This window comes from Puma concolor, chromosome C1, assembly GCF_028749965.1.
Source record: "Puma concolor isolate L17-30 chromosome C1, mPumCon1.1.hap2, whole genome shotgun sequence".
NCBI classification, from domain to species: Eukaryota; Metazoa; Chordata; class Mammalia; order Carnivora; family Felidae; genus Puma; species Puma concolor.
Window position 1 is genome coordinate 127,468,408 of NC_141674.1, and position 20,389 is coordinate 127,488,796.

Here is a 20,389-nt window from a genome sequence, read left to right on the forward strand (position 1 = left end):
ACTTAGAATACATTTCTAGAAATAGAATTGCTGAGTCAGAGGATGTACCTACAATATCAAAGCTTTTGGGTATATTTTATGTTTTATTTTAGTGAACTCCATTTAGCAACTACATGGCCTCACCTGACTGAAGGTATCATTGTGGATAATGATGTTTATTCGTAAGTATTTAAGAGTTATTATATTGAGTATTATATTTATTCAGTAGAATAAATTAACTGCCAGGTGGTTAGCAACTTTCCTTTTTCTTTATATCAGCTTCTGATAAGGTTAGTTGATTTTTCTACTTTAAAGATTGCTTTTTAGACTGATTAAATATGTATTAGAGATGTGTTTTAAGCTGCTGACTTTGGGGATGTGATCTTTAGCTCAGGGATAATGAAGAATCTTTTTTTGTTAAGTTTTTATTTTAATTCCAGTTAACATATATATTAGTTTCAAGTTTAAATATAGTAATTCAACACTTCCATACATGACCTATGCTCATCACGAGTATACTTCTTAATTCCCACTGCCTATTTAACTCCCCCTCCACCCAAAGAATCTTAGTCTTACTTTGTTTTAGCAAGGATGTCTCTAAGCAGATTCTCTAAGCAGGGATTCAGTGCATAATTCTTTTGAATTTTTTTAGCTGGTTAGAAGCATTTCCTGAAATACTTTAAGAAATAATGGTCATCAGAATGTGCAGGAGTAATACTTGATCATTAAATGTCATAAGTAACAAAACATGTCAGTCATGTACTCTTGTGTGATGGAAACAACTAAAAAATTATAGCAGGTATTATCTAGGAAGAATGTGGAGAAAGAGGAACACCATTTTAGTACTTTCTCATGCATGATGCAAACAGTGAGAAGTAGGACACTTTTTTTGTTGTAATTGAAATAAATGTATTGTGTTTGTTAATATTAAAAAAATTACATGAGCTTTCTTAATTAGATAAGTTAGATGGGTATAGAGAAGAAAATAAGGACTACATAGAAACCTATTACTTAAAAAATAGCATTTTGGGGTGTATCCTTTTTTTAAAAAATGAGTTATAATTGATATGTAACATTCTATTTCACATGTACAGCAGAATGATTCCGTAGTTGTGTGGGAGTATATCTTTTTAAAGTTTAAGTTTACATATTTGCTTTATTTAGTGTATTACTTTACATTCTTATGCCTGTAAATATAGGTCTGTGTTGTTATTTTTAAAATTGCTGCATAGTATTCCATTAAGTGTATGCACAGTAATCTATTTAGTTGAGAAAATAGGGCACTTTTGATCTTGTGCAAATTTTTGTGGTCTTTGTTTTTAATATTGTTATAAAGTGATGAAGGTGATTGTGCATACTTGCTTGTTTCTTGTTTCTTTTTTAGTATTCCTAAAATTAATTGTTTTATTAGATTATCAGTGTATATTGCCTGTTCAGAATAATTTTCATATGTGTGCTTTCATTATTCTGTTTTGATTGTGGTTTTTCCTTTTGTACTTTTTTGTCTATAAACTTTGACTTCTTAAGATTATGTATTTTTTAAAACTTATCCAAATGACTTTATGCATCCGAGTAACAGTAAGTTTAAGGGAGGCAAAATGGATTGCTTGTCATTTTATATAATTAATTAGACTGCATTTTGATAAATTGATGAGTTGCAGATTGTCATAATTAGGATCTTCCGTTTATTGTTTTGCATTTAGTGATTTGGATCCTATTCAGGCTCCCCATTGGTCTGTTAGAGTTCGAAAAGCTGATAATCCTCAGTGTTTGCTAGGTAAGACATACTTCTGTTACTTTCTTGAAATTATGTTCTTTCCCCACCATTCTGCCTGTCTTCTAGATTAGGAAGACTGAATGTATTCTTTATACTTTATTTCACCTATCAAAAGGGTATATTTGGGTTTTTTTGTGTGTGATCTCGGGTAACATCACTGTAAAAGAAATCTTTGGCAACAGTAACACACCCTAGTTACTCTTAAATAGCACTAGCAGGATTTCTTTCTCATCTTTTAGCTTTAACCAGTTTATACCTCAGAATGCTTGGATGTTTTCTCGTGATCTGAGTTTTATTCTTCTAATGCTTTTATGTCACTCCCTTTTTTTCCTCTTGTGGCAGTTTGCATCTTCCATTCTTGTTAGTGCAGCACTTTCTGTGTTTTGTCATCCTCTGGACCTGTGGTATATGATGGAAGGAATACTGATTTGACAGTCTAATTAGAGCCCCACCATACAGTTGGACCACGTCTGCAAACTTGTTTTCTGATAGAGGAAAAGAGGTGTAAATAATACTGTACGTCTCATAGGCTTATTTGAAAATCAAGTGAAATACTAGAAATACTTTGAAAAATGTTGATTTGCCATTGAAATAATATTATTGTATCCCATATCTGGCATTATCATTCTCTTATTATTTTGGTAGGTGTATCTCTTTGATGAAGTCTTTTGAACCCATCTCTCCTCAGTGTGTCTTTGCATTTTTTTCTCACATTTAGTACACATGAAAATATTTTCTCCATTTCCATGTTCATCCAAGCCAGTTCACTCTGTATAACCTGATATATTACCATTCAACAAATGGAGTTACTACATATTTACTGATGACAGTAATGATGCATTTCTCTAAAGCATCATTTTTTGGGGTTCTTTAAAATTAATCATATGCTAGAGGTGACTGGGTGGCTCAGTTGGTTAAGCTTCCAGCTTCGGCTCAGGTCATGATCTCATGGTTCATGAGTTCGAGCCCTGCATCGGGCTCTATGCTGACAGCTTGGAGCCTGGAGCCTACTTTAGATTCTGGGTCTGCCTCTTTCTCTGTTCCTCCACCACTCACTCTTTCTCTCTCAAAAATAAAGATCACACTGTCTTTCTCTCTCTCTCAAAAATAAAGATTTTCAAAAAATTAATCATATGCTCTTCATTAAATGCTAACTAGCATTTGACATGTTTTGCTAATTATAGAATGGTGAATACAAAGATGTATAGGTAAAATTCCTTCCATTGGTGAATCTGTCTTGGGGTATTAGGAAGATGGTAGAGGGTTGATATTAAGAGTTTTAGAATTGGATAGACCTTATTTTAAGTCTTAGGTCTGTCAGTTTGAGCAAGTTTCATTAATTTCTTCTCAGTAAAATAGAGATAACCACAGTATATACATAGAGGTCTTGAGAGGATCAAATATGATTGGGCACAAGTGTGTTTGTGTATCACATTTAATACAGTGCTTATCATATAGTAAATGCTCAATAGTTTCTCTTGCTTATTCATTGAATTATTAAATTGTTAAACTTATTTACTAAATTGTTTCCTAGTTTCTTATTGTTCCTCATCCACTGACTTCTGATAATTGCAGAGGACCTTAGAATTTAAGTATTCTCATTTTAAGGGGTGCCTGGTTGGCTTAATCGGTTAAGCATCTGACTTATGCTCAGGTCATGATCTCACAGTTCCTGGGTTCCAGCCCTGCCTCTGTGCTGACAGCTCAGAGCCTGGAGCCTGCTTTGGATTCTGTGTCTTTCTCTCTCTGCCCCTCCCCTGCTCATGCTCTTTTTCTAAAAAGGAATAAAAAAACATTAAAAGATTTTAAAAAATGTATTCTCATTTTAAGTTATTGTTCCATGATCCCACCCAACCTCTTTGATTTTATACATTTATATGACTAGATTATAGGACTCTATAGTCATATATAATTGACTAGAATCGTGTAGTTTATATAATTGAATTATAGGATTATTTTACTTTTCTGAAGAAGTCCAGAAAGTGTTCTAGATTTACTTAGAACTAGTTGGTGAATTCTAAAACATAGATGTCCTTGTTATCTTGTATTGTGTAGGAATTTTAGTACTGATGGTTCTGGTTAAACACTAATTTTTTGTACAAACATCTTACTGCAGCTCTTTAGAAAATATCAAATCTTTTCCCCTTTATAATAATGACATAAAGTCTACCATTAATATACAGCTGAAGGTAAAATAATTTTATACTATCTAATTTCTTAATCTTCTAGAAACATATCTTTAGAATTTCTTTTTATTTTAATTTTTTAATGGACTCCGAGGTCTAGAAGGGTGGCAGTTAGGGTGACATTATGTGCATATAGTAATATTCTTGTTACTTCTACAACTCAGAACAGATATTATTTATCTTATTCAGGTACATAGTAAGTACGTAATATTTTTAGGTGCAGTTACTTTTCCTTTCATTCTAGAAAGAATTCTGAGGAAAAACTTTTTTTATATCCTACGACATGGAGAGAAAGGAAGAACAAGGCTACCTTTGACATAGGATTAATTTTTGTCTTGGGTGGAAAAACTGGTTTATTTTTCTACCACATATTCTAGCTTTTGTGAAAAGACATACTTTAATTTGTAGAACTGATTTCTTTTAGTTAAGTCAAAGATGAGTAACATTTTTTTCTGCGTAGGTGATTTTGTCACTGAATTTTTTAAAATTTGCCGTCGAAAGGAGTCAACTGATGAGATTCTTGGACGATCCACATTTGAGGAAGAAGGGAGAGGTGACCTACTTTCTTTTCTTTTTTTTTTTTTTTTTTTAAGTTACTTTCAAATGTCTAACCCTTTTTCCTTGGCACATTTTTCTGGCAACTTTTCATCTATTTTCACATTTGAATGAAGTTGGAAAAGGAAGTTTTGATGGACTAGACTGCTACTGTTTCTCTCCAGGTTATACCCTGAGCTTAAAACATTAAGCACTTTTAATAAGTTCTTTCTACCAAAAATGTAAGATATTTTGTAAAGCAGGGTTTTTAAAGGTTTATTTTTGAACTTCTGGGGAGAAATGATTTGTGTTATACCATTGTCAATCATGGATGCATATAAAGCTGAATATGTGTATTAAAATTTTAGAATTCTGAGATGATATAACACCAGTGAAAAGAGTGACTAAAATATTTTATACAATCAACTGTTTGCTCATCACTTTTACTTGCTAAGGTTGGTGATATAATGTGTATTTGTTTCTATTCTTTTTATAGAAATTGCTGATATAACTCATGCTTTGTCAAAGTTGACAGAGCCAGCACCGGTTCCAATTCATAAATTATCAGTTTCAAATATGGTACATACTGCAAAGAAGAAAATACGAAAACATAGAGGTGTAGAGGAGTCACCACTGAATAATGATGTCCTCAATACTATTCTCTTGGTAACTAAATGTAGTATCTTTGTATGTCTGTGTGCATATTCATTTCTTCATTATCTGTTCAGTTCCTTCTATGTGGCAAGCACAGGATTGGGAATATAAAATGAGTAAAACAAAGTCTCCGAATACAGTGAATTCCCACTGTTGCACGGGAGAAGCCTGGCATAATGGCTGTGAGAACACAGTAGAGGATGTATATTTCTCTACCTGGGCAGTTGGAATCAGGGAAGGCATCATAAAGAGGGGCATGTGAGTTGCATCCTGAAGAGAAGGCTGTAGAAAGAGAGAAACAGCAGAGATGTGAGAAAGCATATTGAGCAGTTTGATGTATTGTAGGGTGCTTTTCAGGAACAAGGGCTGGAGAGATAGCAGGTAACCCGCCATACTGAAACACTGGGCTTTATATTGCAGTTTCATACTGTTTTAAGCAGAAGGTCAACATCAGAGTTGTGTTTTTGAAAACTTCCTTTAACAAAAGTCTAGAGAAACTTTTTAGTAAGTACTAGAAGGAGCTTAGGTGTCTTTTAGGTATAGAGTGGTGGAACAGGCCCAGCCTGGGCCCACCAGGGTTTAATCCTGACTTACTATATAATTTTGAAGAAGTCATTTAATTTCAGTTTCGTCATCTATAAATGAGGGTAATAAAACCCTGTGAGTTTGCTGGGAGGATTAAAGGACCTTCTGTTATGCGCCTGGCATATAATAGGCCTCTGATAAATGATAGCTGTTCTTAGTATAATTGTAGTTATAATAATACTTCTGGCTATTTTTGCATTAAGACCATCTTGGAAACAACCTTTGAGTAGTGGAAAGAAGAGAATACAGGACTTGCAAACTTGATGTTGATCTCATCTTTGCCATTAATCTGAATGAGCCTCTTAACCACATTTTCAGTTTGTATATCTGTAGGAAGTGGGCAGTAACACACAATGGTATTAGTAGGATATTGTTTGCAAATGTACTTGGTAGTGAGAGTTGGTACATAGTAGTTCCTCTAAATTAAAAAAAAAAAAATGTCTTGGCATGTTCTGTAATGTGTGGCAACATGTGCCTAGTAAAAGGAATCACAAGTCAGCAGTACCACAAAACACTTGGGAGGAACAGTGTAAAAAAGACTGAAAAGTAAAAGGACTGAAAATAAATTTTTGCACAGAAGGCCCTTCTTAAGAATATATCCTTAGAGATTTTATTCTAGTTATTTAGCTTGGCTGTCATATGCACTGTTTTTTTGTTTTGTTTTGTTTTTTGTTTTTTGCTTTTTTTTACTATTCCTACACACACATAAACCACATTGAAAAGATAAACTGGTCATTACAGGTTTAGGCAGCTTCCCACTTTCAAGGGGTATTTTGTAAAGTTATGGTGTTAAATATCATACTCTTAATATTTCATGTATGAAAACTCATGGATGATAAATGATAGCTGTTCTTACTATAATTGTAGTGGAAAACTTCATGGAACCTCATGAATATATGGATGTTTAAAATTTTTCTCTTATGTTTTGTCTTTAATACTTTTAAGGAGATTTAATGATCTTGGATCATAATGAAGAAATTTTGGTTTTGCATTGTTTAGTTTACAAATCCAGGTGGTTACATTGGAGGAAAATCTCTGATTTCCACAATTGGCTAATTGCTGAAACTGTATTTTCAAAGAAAGACAAAAAATATTTGATACAGTGTAGAACCACAGGCCAGTACAGTGAGAACATTTCCATTTTTAACAGCAAAACCATTAAAAAATAAAATAGTATTTATATGAGTTATGAATATACACAAAGTAGTAAATTTGGTTGAAATGTGTTTTTTTTCCTTCTAAGTTCTTATTCCCTGATGCTGCTTCTGAGAAACCATTAGATGGAAGTTCTGCAGTAGATAATAATAATCCTCTATCAGAGAGTGAAGAATATGTAAGTTGGTTGGAGTTTAATATTAAAATATTTAAAATGTATTGAATTTCTAGAGGTTGCTTTATTGCCAGTTTGGTGGCATAAGCATCATTTTATTTTATTATTTATTTTATTTTATTTTATTTTATTTTATTTTATTTTATTTTATTTTATTTTATTTTTTTAACCTTTTTTAAAAATTTATTTACTTAAGAGACAGAGTGAGCAAGCAGGAAGGCTCAGAGAGAGAGTGAGGGACAGAGAGAGAGAGAGAGAGAGAGACTATCCCAAGTAGGCTCCATGTTGTTAGCACAGAGCCTGATGTGGGTCTGTATCTCACAAACCATGAGATCATGACCTGAGCTGAAATCAAGAGTTGGACGCTTAACAGACTGAGCCTTCCAGGTGCCCTGGATCTTTGTATTTTAAAAATCACCTTAGGAAAATTTGAGTAGACATTATGGCCTCCACTCAGATTATGACCTATTACATTGGCCATTGATCTGTATTTTGGGTAGTAAGAGCTTTTCTGGAAACAGTGAAAAAAATATATTGTGCATGATTGTAGGATTTCTTTCATTGTAGACTTTTTGTAAACTTAACAATTTGATGTTTTGCAACAGTTTCTTCTCTTTCAAAACTAGACAGTGAGTGGAGAACTAATGAAATAAACTGTATAAAATGAAGTAAAATTTTCATGTGTTTCTTATCCAAGTCTTGGATAAATTGAGTAATGAGATGTTTAAGGGACAGGTGTAGAGATAAACTATTTTCGGTAGTTACTCTTGGGAACTAGATTTCATGAAATGAGGAAAAACAGGCTTTTTATTTTTAGTTCTGATTTTGTATGTTTGGTTTTATTAATAAGTTTATATTCATTTATAATTAAAAGATTTTTAAAGCAACATGTTTGGATTACATCTTGAAGATGCCACAGAAGAAATGGAAAGTTCTGACTTTCGCTTCACTGAACTACAGCCTCATTTTTTTGGTCCTTGAAGAAATCTTAAAAACATGGGACTACCTAAAAACAATTAAGGCAGTAATGTATTAAACATTTGATAAAAGCTAGTTTGGTAGGATAGGTTGATTTAGTATTAAAACCTCCCAGTTTTTGGTTACGCCTGCACATATGTTGTTAACAAGTTTTTCTTTGTTTCTGCTTTGTTAAATTCAGAATCTCTACAATCAGTTCAAATCTGCACCATCTGACAGTTTAACATACAAGTTGGCTTTGTGTCTTTGTATGATCAATTTCTACCATGGAGGATTGAAGGGAGTGGCACACCTCTGGCAGGAATTTGTTCTTGAAATGCGTTTCAGATGGGAAAATAACTTTCTGATTCCAGGGTAATAATTTCAATTTCTGTTTGTATACGTAGGCTTTTTGTTTGTTAGAAGAATTATACTTTTGATACATTAATTCTCCTCTTCTAGGAAATCTGCCCTAAGAAAGTGGTAAGAAACTTTGAACATGATTTATATTCACAGGTGTTCATTGTGTCAGATTTATAATAGGGAAAAAAAGGGAAGCAACCTAAGTACCAAACATAAAAGAGTAGTATAAATCATAATGTATGTCTACAATGGAAAGTTATGGACCTATTACAAGTTTTTTCCAAAAATCTGCTAACATAGAAAATGATCATAATATTTGCAAGAAAGTAGATTATAGTGTTGTGTACACTAAGTGCTTTCAGTTTTGCTTATCTGTATTTATAGAAAAATAATTGGGAAGAAATAAAGCCAAATGTTAACAGAAATTTCCCTGAGTGTGAAATTATATTTTTATTTTTGTTTTTTATAGATTTGTGTATTTTCTAAGTCTTCTATAGTAAACATATTTTTATAGGTGAAGAGAAAACATCTTTAGAGTTCATAAGTTCAGATATTGAACGTTGCCTGTAATTTTTTTTTTGTGGATTTATGTTGACATTTCACTTAATAAAATAGCTACCAAATATTTTGATATTGCATAGGTTACTGCTCATCTACGCATACTAAGGCAGAATTATAATATGAGTAATATGAAATGGTGATTGAGCCAAAAATATTTATACTTGTGTCAGTTGCTAGTCTCTCTTAGCTGGATTATCTCTTGGCTGATTATTGGAAACCTAGTGGTGTAGAAGAGGTGGTTTAAGCTCCCCTTGGCAAAGAGAGGTGGAGAACAGTGGTTTTTTATATTGAGAATAATAATTGAGAACTGAATATATAATCTAATCTGTTTTGTATAGTGTGAAACACTGTATCCTAGCTACTTCCTGAGGTGGATTTAGAGACATTTTAAGTTTCTCTTAACTTGAGAGCTATTACTAGTTTGCTATTAAGCTTTGAAAAATATATTCGCTGTTGGTGGACTACAAGGATAAAACAAATTTTGATCTTTTAGTCTTACTTCATTTCAATTATCTTACCTGTTGAAATCTTTTGATTTCTTATCATTATGGTTAAAATTTATAGTAGCAAATAAATTTGCATACCTGAAGCCATTTTACTAAAACTAACTTTTCCCGCTACTTTATTTGATAGATTAGCAAGTGGACCCCCAGATCTAAGATGTTGTTTACTGCATCAGAAACTACAGGTAAAGATTTCTCAATGACAGTATCTAAATATGGTCTTAATTTAATTGGAGCTTATTCTAATACTAAATGTAATAATGGGTTATATACTATTCTCATCATGCTACTGTAGATTACTTACAGTTACTGTCATTCACAAGAAGGTCCAGGGAAGGAATGGGAAGGCAAATTAAATATTGAAGAAGTGGATAGGTTTTTATTTAACTGTAACTAATTTAAATACAAATGTTATTTTTGTTTTCTTAAGATGTTAAATTGTTGTATTGAAAGAAAGAAGGCCCGTGATGAGGGGAGAAAGACAAATACTTCAGATATGTTTCCAGGGGATGCTGGAAAAGCTGGAGACCAGCTGGGGCCGGATAATCTAAAAGATACTGATAAGGAAAAGGGAGAGGTTGGAAAATCTTGGGATTCTTGGAGTGACAGTGAAGAAGAATTTTTTGAATGCCTAAGCGATACTGAAGAACTTAAAGGAAATGGACAAGAGAGTGGCAAGAAAGGAGGACCTAAGGAGACAGCAAGTTTAAAACCAGAAGGACGACTACATCAGCATGGAAAACTCACTCTGCTACATAATGGAGAACCACTCTACATTCCAGTGACCCAGGTAGGATATGGACTGGTTCTGTAAGTTTTGATTATTTTTATTTTGTTGTTCGTATCTTCATCCTAGTAGGAAATGGTTGCTTTGGGTAGGAGCAATTCTTTAAGCAGTCTTTGTTCAAAGATCTAAGATTTGAAATCTAAATTAACTATTGGGGGCTTTCAGGTATTTCCATTTCTGAAATTGAGAAATGCTTTGAAGTTTAGGTAAATAGTAGTTCCTTATGGTAAGGTGATCGGTTATTTCTTAAACTAAGTGGTGAGTACACAGGTCTTTAAAAAATAAAATCCAAAAAGAGGAGAGGAGGAACAAAAGTAAAAATCCTTTTATTTATATGACTATTTTTTTTTAATTTTTTTTAACGTTTATTTATTATTTAGAGACAGACACAGAGTGTGAGCAGGGGAGGGGTAGAGAGAGGGGAAGACACAGAATCTGAAGTAGGCTCCACCCTCTGAGCTGTCAGCACAAAGCCCGACATGGGGCTCGAACTCACGAACTGTGAGATTATGACCTGAGCCGAAGTCAGTCGCCCAACCAACTGAGCCACCCAGGTGCTCATATATGATTAGTTTTATCTGTTCAAAAATAAAGTGAAGCCATTTTAAAACATTAGGAAGTAGAACAGAAACAACACAACACCTAAGGTAGAGCAATAGTTTTTTGGGGGTTGTTTTTGCATAAACAACATGTGGGTATGTTTTATTGTGAAAAACCCAGTTTAGAAGTAAAAGCCACTACCCACTAATTCAACTCTCATCTCTAGAAGTAGCCACTATTACTGGTTTGCGTTATAGTTTCTTATACCTGATACTATGCATTGATGTACATACATGTGTATACATATGATACATAGTTTTGTGGATTTTTTTTGGTTTGTTTTTAAATGTGTGCATTAAACAACTTTTTGTTTAACCTAATATGTCTTGGGATCTTTCCATGTCAGTACATGTAGATCCACTTTATTTCTTTTTAATTGCTGTCTACTATTCCATGGTGTAGAAGAGCCATAGTTTATTTAACCATTTCCTTCTTGATGCACAATAGATGTTATTGCTAGATTTTGCTATTACAGTGCTACAGTACAGATTCTTGTAGTTTCTCACATTGTGTGTTCACATTTGAGTGTTTCTTAAGAAAATAAGAAATGGAATTGCTAGATAAGCAGATATACAAGCTATGAAATTGCTCTTCAAAAGGCTGTACCTATTTTATACTCTAGTCAATGGTGAATGTATAGGAATAAGGAAATATTGTTCTCTATTCAGCTTTCCTTTCTTGTTTTCTTCCTTGCACAAATATTTATTGAGTGCCTAATGTATGCCAACTACTGTTCTATAACTTGGGAATATAGCAGTAAACTTGACAGTAAGGTTCTTGCACTCATGGTACTTAACATTCATACTTAATTTTGTTATAAACAATTGATATTACCAGTCATATAAATTTTAGACAGTATGGTGGACAAAAGTATTATCTCAATGTTTTAAATTGTTTTCTCTGATTTTTCATGAACTGAAGCATCATTTAGTATGTTTCTTGGCCATCTTTTCCTTTGACTTGCCTATTATTTTTCATTTAGGTTTCTGACCTCTTCTTACTGATTTGTATTAGTCCTTCATATTTTAGATAGATATAAACCCTTTGTTATATATACTGTACGTGTTTTTTCCTAGTCATTTAAAAAACATTTATTTGCTTGTTTATTGATTTATAAATTATATATAAAGTGCACAAATTTTAAATGTACAGCTTGGTGAGTTTTTTCATGTTTAAAAACTCATGTAGCTACCATCCAGATCAAAGTATGAAAAATTCCCATCATCCTAGAACAGTAGTGATCATTAGAACTTTCTGTGAAGGTAAAACTGTACATTTCTAGCTCTCTTGTCCAATACTATGTCCATTGAGTGCTTGAAATGTGTATGCAACTGAGGAACTGAATTTTTAATTTTGATAAATTTATTTACATTTAAATAGCCAGATGTATTGGATAGCATAGCTCACTGCTCCCTTAACTCTTTTTTAACTTTTATCACTATAGCTTAGTTTTGTCAGTTTTTGAATCTCATAAATGAAATTATGTTCTGCTTACTTTTTTGTGTTTAACATTTAAAAAAAATTTTTTTAATGTTTATTTATTTTGAGAGATAGAGACAGAGACAGAGCATGAGCAGGGGAGGGGCAGAGAGAGAGGGAGACACAGAATTTGAAGCAGGCTCCAGGCTCTGAGCTGTCAGCACAGAGCTCAAAGCGGGACTCAAAACCATGGACTGAGAGATCATGACCTGAGCCAAAGTTGGACACTTAACTGACATAGCCATCCAGGCGCCCATACTCTTTTGCGTTTACAATTTTTTTTACATTTATTTATTTTTGAGAGAGAGAGACAGAGAGAGAGAGAGAGCACAAGTGGGGGAGGGGCAGAGAGAAAAGGAGACACAGAATCTGAAGCAGGCTTCAGGCTCTGAGCTGTCAGCACAGACCCCGACGCAGGGCTCGAACCCACAAACCGCGAGATCAAGACCTGAGCTGAAGTCGGTTGCTCAACTGACTGAGCCATCCAGGCGCCCCTGTGTTTAAATGGAATCATTCCCACTCTGTGTTGAACTTTTTTTAACTACCACGTGTGAGTTCATCCATATTGTTACCTGAATCAGTATTTGTGTGTGTGTTTTATTACTTTGTAATATTCTATTATGTGAACATGCCACAATTTGCTTGTCCTTTCACCTGCTGATGGAATTTGAGTTGTTGATAGTTTGAGCTATTACAAATAAGTGAACATTCTTATGAGTCTTTCGGTGAACATAGGTTCTTAATTTCTTTTGGATAAATTTCTAAGAGTAGAGTTGTTGGGCCACATGGTAGAAATATATTTTTGCTTTAGTAGATATTGCCAAATTGTCTCCCACAGTGGCTGAACTAGTTTATATTCCCTCCAACAGTGTATAATACTTGGGGTTTATTCCGCATAATCCCTAACATTTGGTTTGTCACCACTCCCAGGTTTGATGATACGCTAGGAGGACACACAGGACTCAGCACATATATATATAGCCATGTTCATAGCTATAAGCTATTATAGTAAAAGGGTACAAAGCAAAATCAGGAACAAGAGGTGGCCCATGGGACAGAGTTTGAGAAATATCAAATACAGGCTTCCAAGAGCCCTCTCCTCGTGTGGTCACAGTCTCCAGTCTATGGCTTATCTGTTCACTTTCTTAATGATGCCTTTTGTTGAATAGGCATTCTTAATTTTAATAAAGTCTGGTCTGTTAATGTTTATCTTATGGGGACAGTGCTTTGTCTCCCTTTTAAGAAATTTTTAACTACCCCATTGTCCTAGAAATAGTCTCTTATGTTTTCTTCTGGAAGCTTTATTGTTTTACCTATTGCATTTATGTTTGTGATCCACCTCAAATTGACTGTGTTTGGTATGAGGAAGTGGTTGATTCTCTTTTCCCTATAAAGAGATGGAGCCGTGTTCCAACACCATTATTCAAAAGACTTGCTTTTTCCTCACAGAATGGCAGTGGTATCTTCTAAATCACATGATCATATGTGTGTTGGTCTGTTTCTGGCTATGTATTCTGTCCATTAGTCTCTTTGTCTATCCTTGTGCTAATAATAGACTATTCTACTGTAACTTACGGTCTTTCTGTCATGTAGCATAAATCTTCTAACTTTGTTCTTCAGGATTATCTTGGCTGCCCATTGCATTCTTATGTAAATTTGAGAATCAGCTTTTCATTTTCCACATACAAAATAATCTTGGTGGGATTTCAGTTCATATTGCATTGAATTTATAAATCAACTTAGGGAGAATTGACATCTTAACAATTTTGAGTCCCATGACCATGAAATACTTCTCACTTTATTTAAGGTTTCTTTTACTTTCCCGTATCAGTGTTTTATAGTTTTTAATGTAGAGGTTTTGCATATCTTTTATTATTAGATTTAATTCAAAAGCTTTGTAATTTCTTAAATGTTACAAATGGCATTTTTAAAAATTCCATTTAAGGGGGCCTGGGTGGCTCAGTCAGTTGAGTGTCTCACTCTTCATTTCAGCTCAGGTTATCATCCCAGGGTCTTGAGATTGAACCCTGCATCAGGCTCCATGGTGAGTCATGAAGCCTGCTTAAGATTCTCTCTCTCCCTCTGCCACTTTCCCTGTCTTGCCCTCTCTCTCTCAAAAAAAAATTTTTTTTCCATTAAAAATTTTTGCCCTGATATGTGGAAACAGTTGATTTTTGTATATGGATTTTGGATCTAGCAATCTAAGTACATTCACTTATTACTTTTAGTAGTTTGTAGATTATTTGGAGTTTTGTTGTTCTTGTTGTTTAGAGAGAGAGGGCATGTAAGTGGGAGAGAGAAGCAGAGGGAGAAAGAGAATCTTAAGCAGGCTCCATGCTCAGCCCAAAACTCAGTGGAGGGCTAGAGATCCCACGACCCTGGGGTCATGACCTGAGCTGAAATCAAGAGTTGGATGCTTAACCAACTGAGCCACCCAGGTGCGCCTGGAGTTTTCTATAGACACACTCATGTTATCTGCTAATATAGAGAGTTTGAATTTGATTTTCCAACCTTTACACTTTTTAATTCATTTTCATGCCTTATTGTACTGTACCACCAGTGCAGTGTGATTAGTATATGGATACTTTCTCTTGTTCTCAGTATCAGGAAGAAAGCATATAATAATCATTGAGGGTATCTAATAGAGGTATCATTTATCATATCAAGGAAGTTGTCTTCTGTTCCTGGTTTTGAGTTTTTGTGTTTTTTTTTTTTTTATGAAGAGGTATTATATTTTATCAAATGCTTTTCCTTCATATTGAGGTTATCATTAAGATAATTGTAAAACTTATTTATTTTTATTTTATTTATTTTTTTTTAAGTTTACTTATTTGTGAGAGAGAGAGAGAGGCAGAGAGGGAGACACAGAATCCGAAGCAGGCTCCAGGCTCCGAGCTGTCAGCACAGAGCCCGATGCGGGGCTTGAACCCACCAACCGTGAGATCATTCCCCGAGCCGAAGTTGGATGCTTAACCAACTGAGCCACCCAGGCGCCCCAAGATAATTGTGAATTTTAAATGAAATAGCACATGATAAATGAATACAGTTCTAGTTCACAATAAGCACTCAGTTCTTAGTTGTTATTCTTCAGAGGACTTTCTCTTTATATAAGTGGCTAGTATTGCTTCTCAAGAGGCAAGGATTTACTTGAAAGTTTTGTAACCAGTTTTTATATTTTGAAGTGGATTGATTAATAATCATAGAGTTAGGTGTTGGGATGTTTGCTTGATAATTTCAAACATGGATTCTGTTAACTCTGTTGTCCATGCTTATACTATTTCTTTGCCAGGTGGCTATCATTTACAAGATTAATGTTTTTGTTTGATAGGCCTTAGCCTTTTTGCTTTATTCTTTTAAAACTGAATTCTATTTTTTAGGTATTCCATTCTTCATTTTTAGTATTAGGACAGAACATTCTTTTTTTTTTTTTTTTTTTTTAATTTTTTTTTTCAACGTTTATTTATTTTTGGGACAGAGAGAGACAGAGCATGAACGGGGGAGGAGCAGAGAGAGAGGGAGACACAGAATCGGAAACAGGCTCCAGGCTCTGAGCCATCAGCCCAGAGCCTGATGCGGGGCTCGAACTCACAGACCGCGAGATCGTGACCTGGCTGAAGTCGGACGCTTAACCGACTGCGCCACCCAGGCGCCCCAGGACAGAACATTCTAATGCTAGAAACCAAGAGTGTATTTTTTTCTAATTTTGTTTTGGTGCATGCAGTTCGCATTGAGATCTTGTGGTATAAACCTTGGTTTTGGAATCCAATGAAACTAGATTTATATTCTAACATTACCACCTACTAACAGTGTTGCTAGTACAAGCTCTGTTTTCTTTCTGAGCCTTGTTTTAATCTCTAAAAGCAAATAATAATAGATTGGTTTGCATTTTTTAAATTTTTGAGTAAATTTTATTTTTACTTTTTTGTAAGAAGGAATTCTCTCAGCCTCATTATTTTGAGATTCATACATTTTGTTATGTATATAAGTACTTCATTCGTTTTTATTGCTTAGTAGTGTTCCATTGCATGGATATGCCACAGTTTGTTTATCTGTTCATTTTTTAATGGATATTCTAAAAATGGCCATAAGGAAACTTTGAGAGGTGATGGATAAATTCATTATTTTGATTTTGGTGATTGTTTTATGGGTATGTACTTATCAAATGTACCCTTTAAATGTCGATTTATACTTCACAAAAGTGGTTAAAAAGTTAAGTGGTTCTAATATCACTGATTGACAAGAAGAAAAGGAAAGTATTTCTATCTTGTTCTAAGATATCTCCAGTTTTAAAACACTACCTATTTATTTGTTTAATAAACAAATATTAAATGGTGTGCCTGGGTGGCTCTGTTGTTTGAGCGTCCGACTCTGGCTCAGGTCATGATCTCATGGTCTCACTGTCCGTGAGTTCGAGCCCTGCGTCGGGCTGTGTGCTGATAGCTCAGAGCCTGGAGCCTGTTTCAGATTCTGTGTCTCCCTCTCTCTCTGCTCCTCCCCCGCTCATGCTCTGTCTCTGTCTCTGTCTCTCTCTCTCTGCAAAAATAAATACTAAAAAAAATTTTTTTTAAATAAACAAATATTAAATACCTTAAAAACCAATAACAGTTTGTATCACTCCGGGTTGTTAAGGATTAAACCACATACTGTGTTTGAAAACATTTGTCATGTAAGTGTCCAGCAAAAGTTAATTTTTTTTTTTACGTCTTTTTTCTTTCCAAGTTTTAATTAACAGTATTCTTATTTTTAACGGGCCAGTTGCATATGTATTATCTTGGTTTGATTGGGTTAATGAAGAGTCCAAGAAAGTTACTCTGGAAGCTCAATCTTTATTTTCTTTTCAAAAGGCTATATACTTCCTTTGTTTATTTTAGATGCTTCATTTTTCATATTCAAATTTATTATCTAAATCTAGAATAATTTAAACTTATTTTTTTCCTCAGCATGCATCATTTTTTTTAGAAATTCATTTTTATATCTTACATTTAGGCAAAGCAGGGCAGATTTTTAGTCTATTTTACTTTCTTTAAAGTTAATCTCACTTAAATTATAATCATTGTATATGTACTTACATAAAATGATTGGAATTCAAAATGATTCCAGTTGAAACACACTTTCACACTTAAGAAATTAGCTTAAAATGTGCCATTAATCAATTGCCTATATCACACAGAAAAATAATTTATATAGATCATTACTTCATAAGAATTTAAGCACTCTTTTGTATTCCTTTCATGTAGATTTAGTTCAACCTAACATTTATGGTTAGAAAAAGCTTAAAGACTACCCAATATTCTAATGCCAGGGCTAGAAGAGAAAACTATGGAGGATCTGTTAGAGCAAGAGTTCGTAAACTAGTGGATTGAACCAAACTAGTAGTTCTCAAGGTTGGCATCAGGTTGGTCTGAGATTCTCTCTTCAGTTTGACGCTTCGTCGTTTTGCCCCTTGATCTTGTGTAGGGCACTTGTTTCTGCGCCTCTGTTTCATCAGTTGTAAAATGCCCTGACCTCTTCTCAGTGCTCACGTGAGATCGTGTATATGAGAAAGCTTTGGGCATATTTAGAAGGGGTAAATATTTAAGTGTATAGTCCACAGGCTACTTCCTGCTGATATTCCTCTTGATCATGTTCTTTTTCACTTAGAGTTCGCCTGAGATTTCCAGGTAGGAAGGGTTGCCAGTGTCTTTTCAACATGTCATTTCTTTCCTATCATCCTGAGATTGCAGGGCTGTTGGACAATGAAAAGTAGCTCCTTCCTAATGGAAAGATTGAAGGCCTGCTTCACTGGGGTTCATTTTTTAATTTGAGGTATTTTGATAATCAATGTGAAGCTCATAATGAAAACCTAAGTATTTTGTCTCTAATTGCTAGCATTTACTGAGTATATGCCAGGCTTTATTCTTCCTGTGCCTTCCCCTCTCTCTGCCCCTCCCCTGCTCATGCTCTCTCTCTCTCTCTCTCTCAAATAAATAAAACATTAAAAAAAGAAAAAACTTCCAAAAATGAGGAAGATAGAAGAAAACAGTTATTTTGTTTGTTGCTATGTGTTTTGAATGCTATAGCTTTACCATGCTTCTATTTTATTATTGACAGATATTTGTGAAAATTATTTATTTTTATGTCATTCGTTCTCAAATGAGGAGTGATTTTTTGACCCCCCAGGGATATTTGGTGATGCCTGGAAACTTTTTTCTGTTTTTTTGTTTGTTTGTTTGTTTTTTGTTTTTGTTGTTTTTGAGAGAGAGAGAGTGTGTGCACATGAGCAAGCAGGGGGAGGGGCAGTGGGAGAGAGAGAATCTGAGGTGGACTCCATATTCAGTGCAGAGCCCGATGCAGGGCTTGATCTCACAACCCTGAGATCATGACCTGAGCTGAAATCAGAAGTCAGATGTTTATCTGACTGAACCACATAGGCACCCCTGGAAACATTTTTTCTTGTCATTAGGTGGAGTGGTGCTGTAAGCATCTGATAGATAGAGGCTATAGATACTGCTAAACATCCTACAATGCGAAGGACACACCCACCACAAAAAAATTATCCAGTCTAAAATGTCATTAGTGCCGAGGCTATGAAACCCTGCTTTACAGTAAGCTCTTGACATCTAGAAGGAATGTATTTATTGTCAAGGTGCTCTAAACACTTACTTCCACTGGGCTTTATCTTACTATGTAGGAATAGAAAAGTCCATGTTTTTCTGGCTTTAACAACGAAGCAGGCAAGCTTTGTTTGGTTGGTCTCTGGATTGTTGAGTGCTTTCATATTTCAGATATAAAATCTAATGGAATCAATTCTCAGAACTTTCCTTAAGTTCCTTTCAGCAGTTTTGAAATGTTTTCTGTCACTCTTATAATGATTCTACAGTTGTATCTTCCTTTAGATTTGCCCTAGCTTCTTTTTTATTTGGGGTTACCATTAAAATATATAATGTCTCTGATTCCTAAAACAAAAATCCAAATACTTCTTGTGGGAATTAGTATTTAGAATGTCTTTGGAACCTAAACTCAAAGCAGCTTTGCCAACATAAGACTTAGTTATTTGGGGTCTTTTAGTTGAGATTCAAACATTTGCCTTTATTTTAATTTCCATATTTATCAATTTTCTTCTCTTACTAGTTGTAATAAAAACCTGGTTGTAACTAATGATGATACACATAAACATATCATTAGGACTTCATTTCTTATCATTAATAGGCAGGAAAATGTTCAGTGCACCCAAATTCCTGTCTTTTGGCTGTTAATCCTGTCAAGAAAAACATGATAATCTTATTTGTTGGGGGGGAGGTATGCTGAAAGTCATATTTGTTATTAATTTGTTAATTTTTTATGTAGGTTCTAAAAAACTTGTGAATTTCTCTGAATTCTTTTAAATACAGATTTTGTGACTGCTAGAGATGAAATAATTGTTGTCTTTATTTTTATAGTTCTGCTTTTTCTAAAAAAAGCTGTTCATGAGCTTTGTCCTTTTGTGCTTCACAGGAACCAGCACCTATGACAGAAGATCTGCTGGAGGAGCAGTCGGAGGTTCTAGCTAAATTAGGAACATCAGCAGAAGGGGCTCACCTCCGAGCACGCATGCAGAGTGCCTGTCTGCTCTCAGATATGGAGTCTTTTAAGGTGGGTCACACTGTCAGAGCTTCGGAGTCTGTTTGGAGCTATTCTGGGATGAAGCTGTGAAAGTCACTCTTTAAAGTGGTGTGGAGGCTTGAATGTCTTTTTTATTAAATGTTTTGAGATCATTAGTAGTTACAGCATCCTACGTTTATGTCCTAAAGGTCATAGCCAGACTTGGTTCTTAAATTTAAAACAAGAAAAGAACAATCTTTGAATAGTAGTTGGAAGTTGAGAATTGAATCATTTCTGTATGTGCATTGGAATGTTTTTCTCCTTTATGTGTTTATCCAATTTAATGCACAGCTTTTAGGAAACCCTTGAGATTTAACATAGGCTGCTTGATTATACTCAGTTACAGTCTACTGAAGTTTTGGAGGGAGATATGTAAATAGTTATGTGATGAGTTCACTTAGGAAGGCAGTGTTAGAAAGGTGACTGACTCTACTGAGTGGGTCATGGAGGGTTTCTCAGAAGAGTCACTACTTT

General features: G+C 34.4%; 1 protein-coding gene across 6 annotated transcripts in view; it reads left to right on the forward strand.

Annotated features, from left to right (window-relative positions):
* Positions 1 to 20,389, forward strand: part of RAB3GAP1 (RAB3 GTPase activating protein catalytic subunit 1) — a 117,809-nt gene that overhangs the window by 66,499 nt on the left and 30,921 nt on the right. For all 6 annotated transcript variants that reach the window (XM_025935257.2, XM_025935256.2, XM_086715196.1 and 3 more), the window contains 9 exons: positions 93 to 161; positions 1,683 to 1,756; positions 4,403 to 4,495; positions 4,973 to 5,142; positions 6,959 to 7,048; positions 8,205 to 8,377; positions 9,560 to 9,614; positions 9,860 to 10,219; positions 19,769 to 19,906. In XM_025935257.2, the coding sequence (XP_025791042.1) occupies positions 93 to 161; positions 1,683 to 1,756; positions 4,403 to 4,495; positions 4,973 to 5,142; positions 6,959 to 7,048; positions 8,205 to 8,377; positions 9,560 to 9,614; positions 9,860 to 10,219; positions 19,769 to 19,906 (1,222 nt within the window). The remainder of the gene's footprint in view (positions 1 to 92; positions 162 to 1,682; positions 1,757 to 4,402; positions 4,496 to 4,972; positions 5,143 to 6,958; positions 7,049 to 8,204; positions 8,378 to 9,559; positions 9,615 to 9,859; positions 10,220 to 19,768; positions 19,907 to 20,389) is intronic.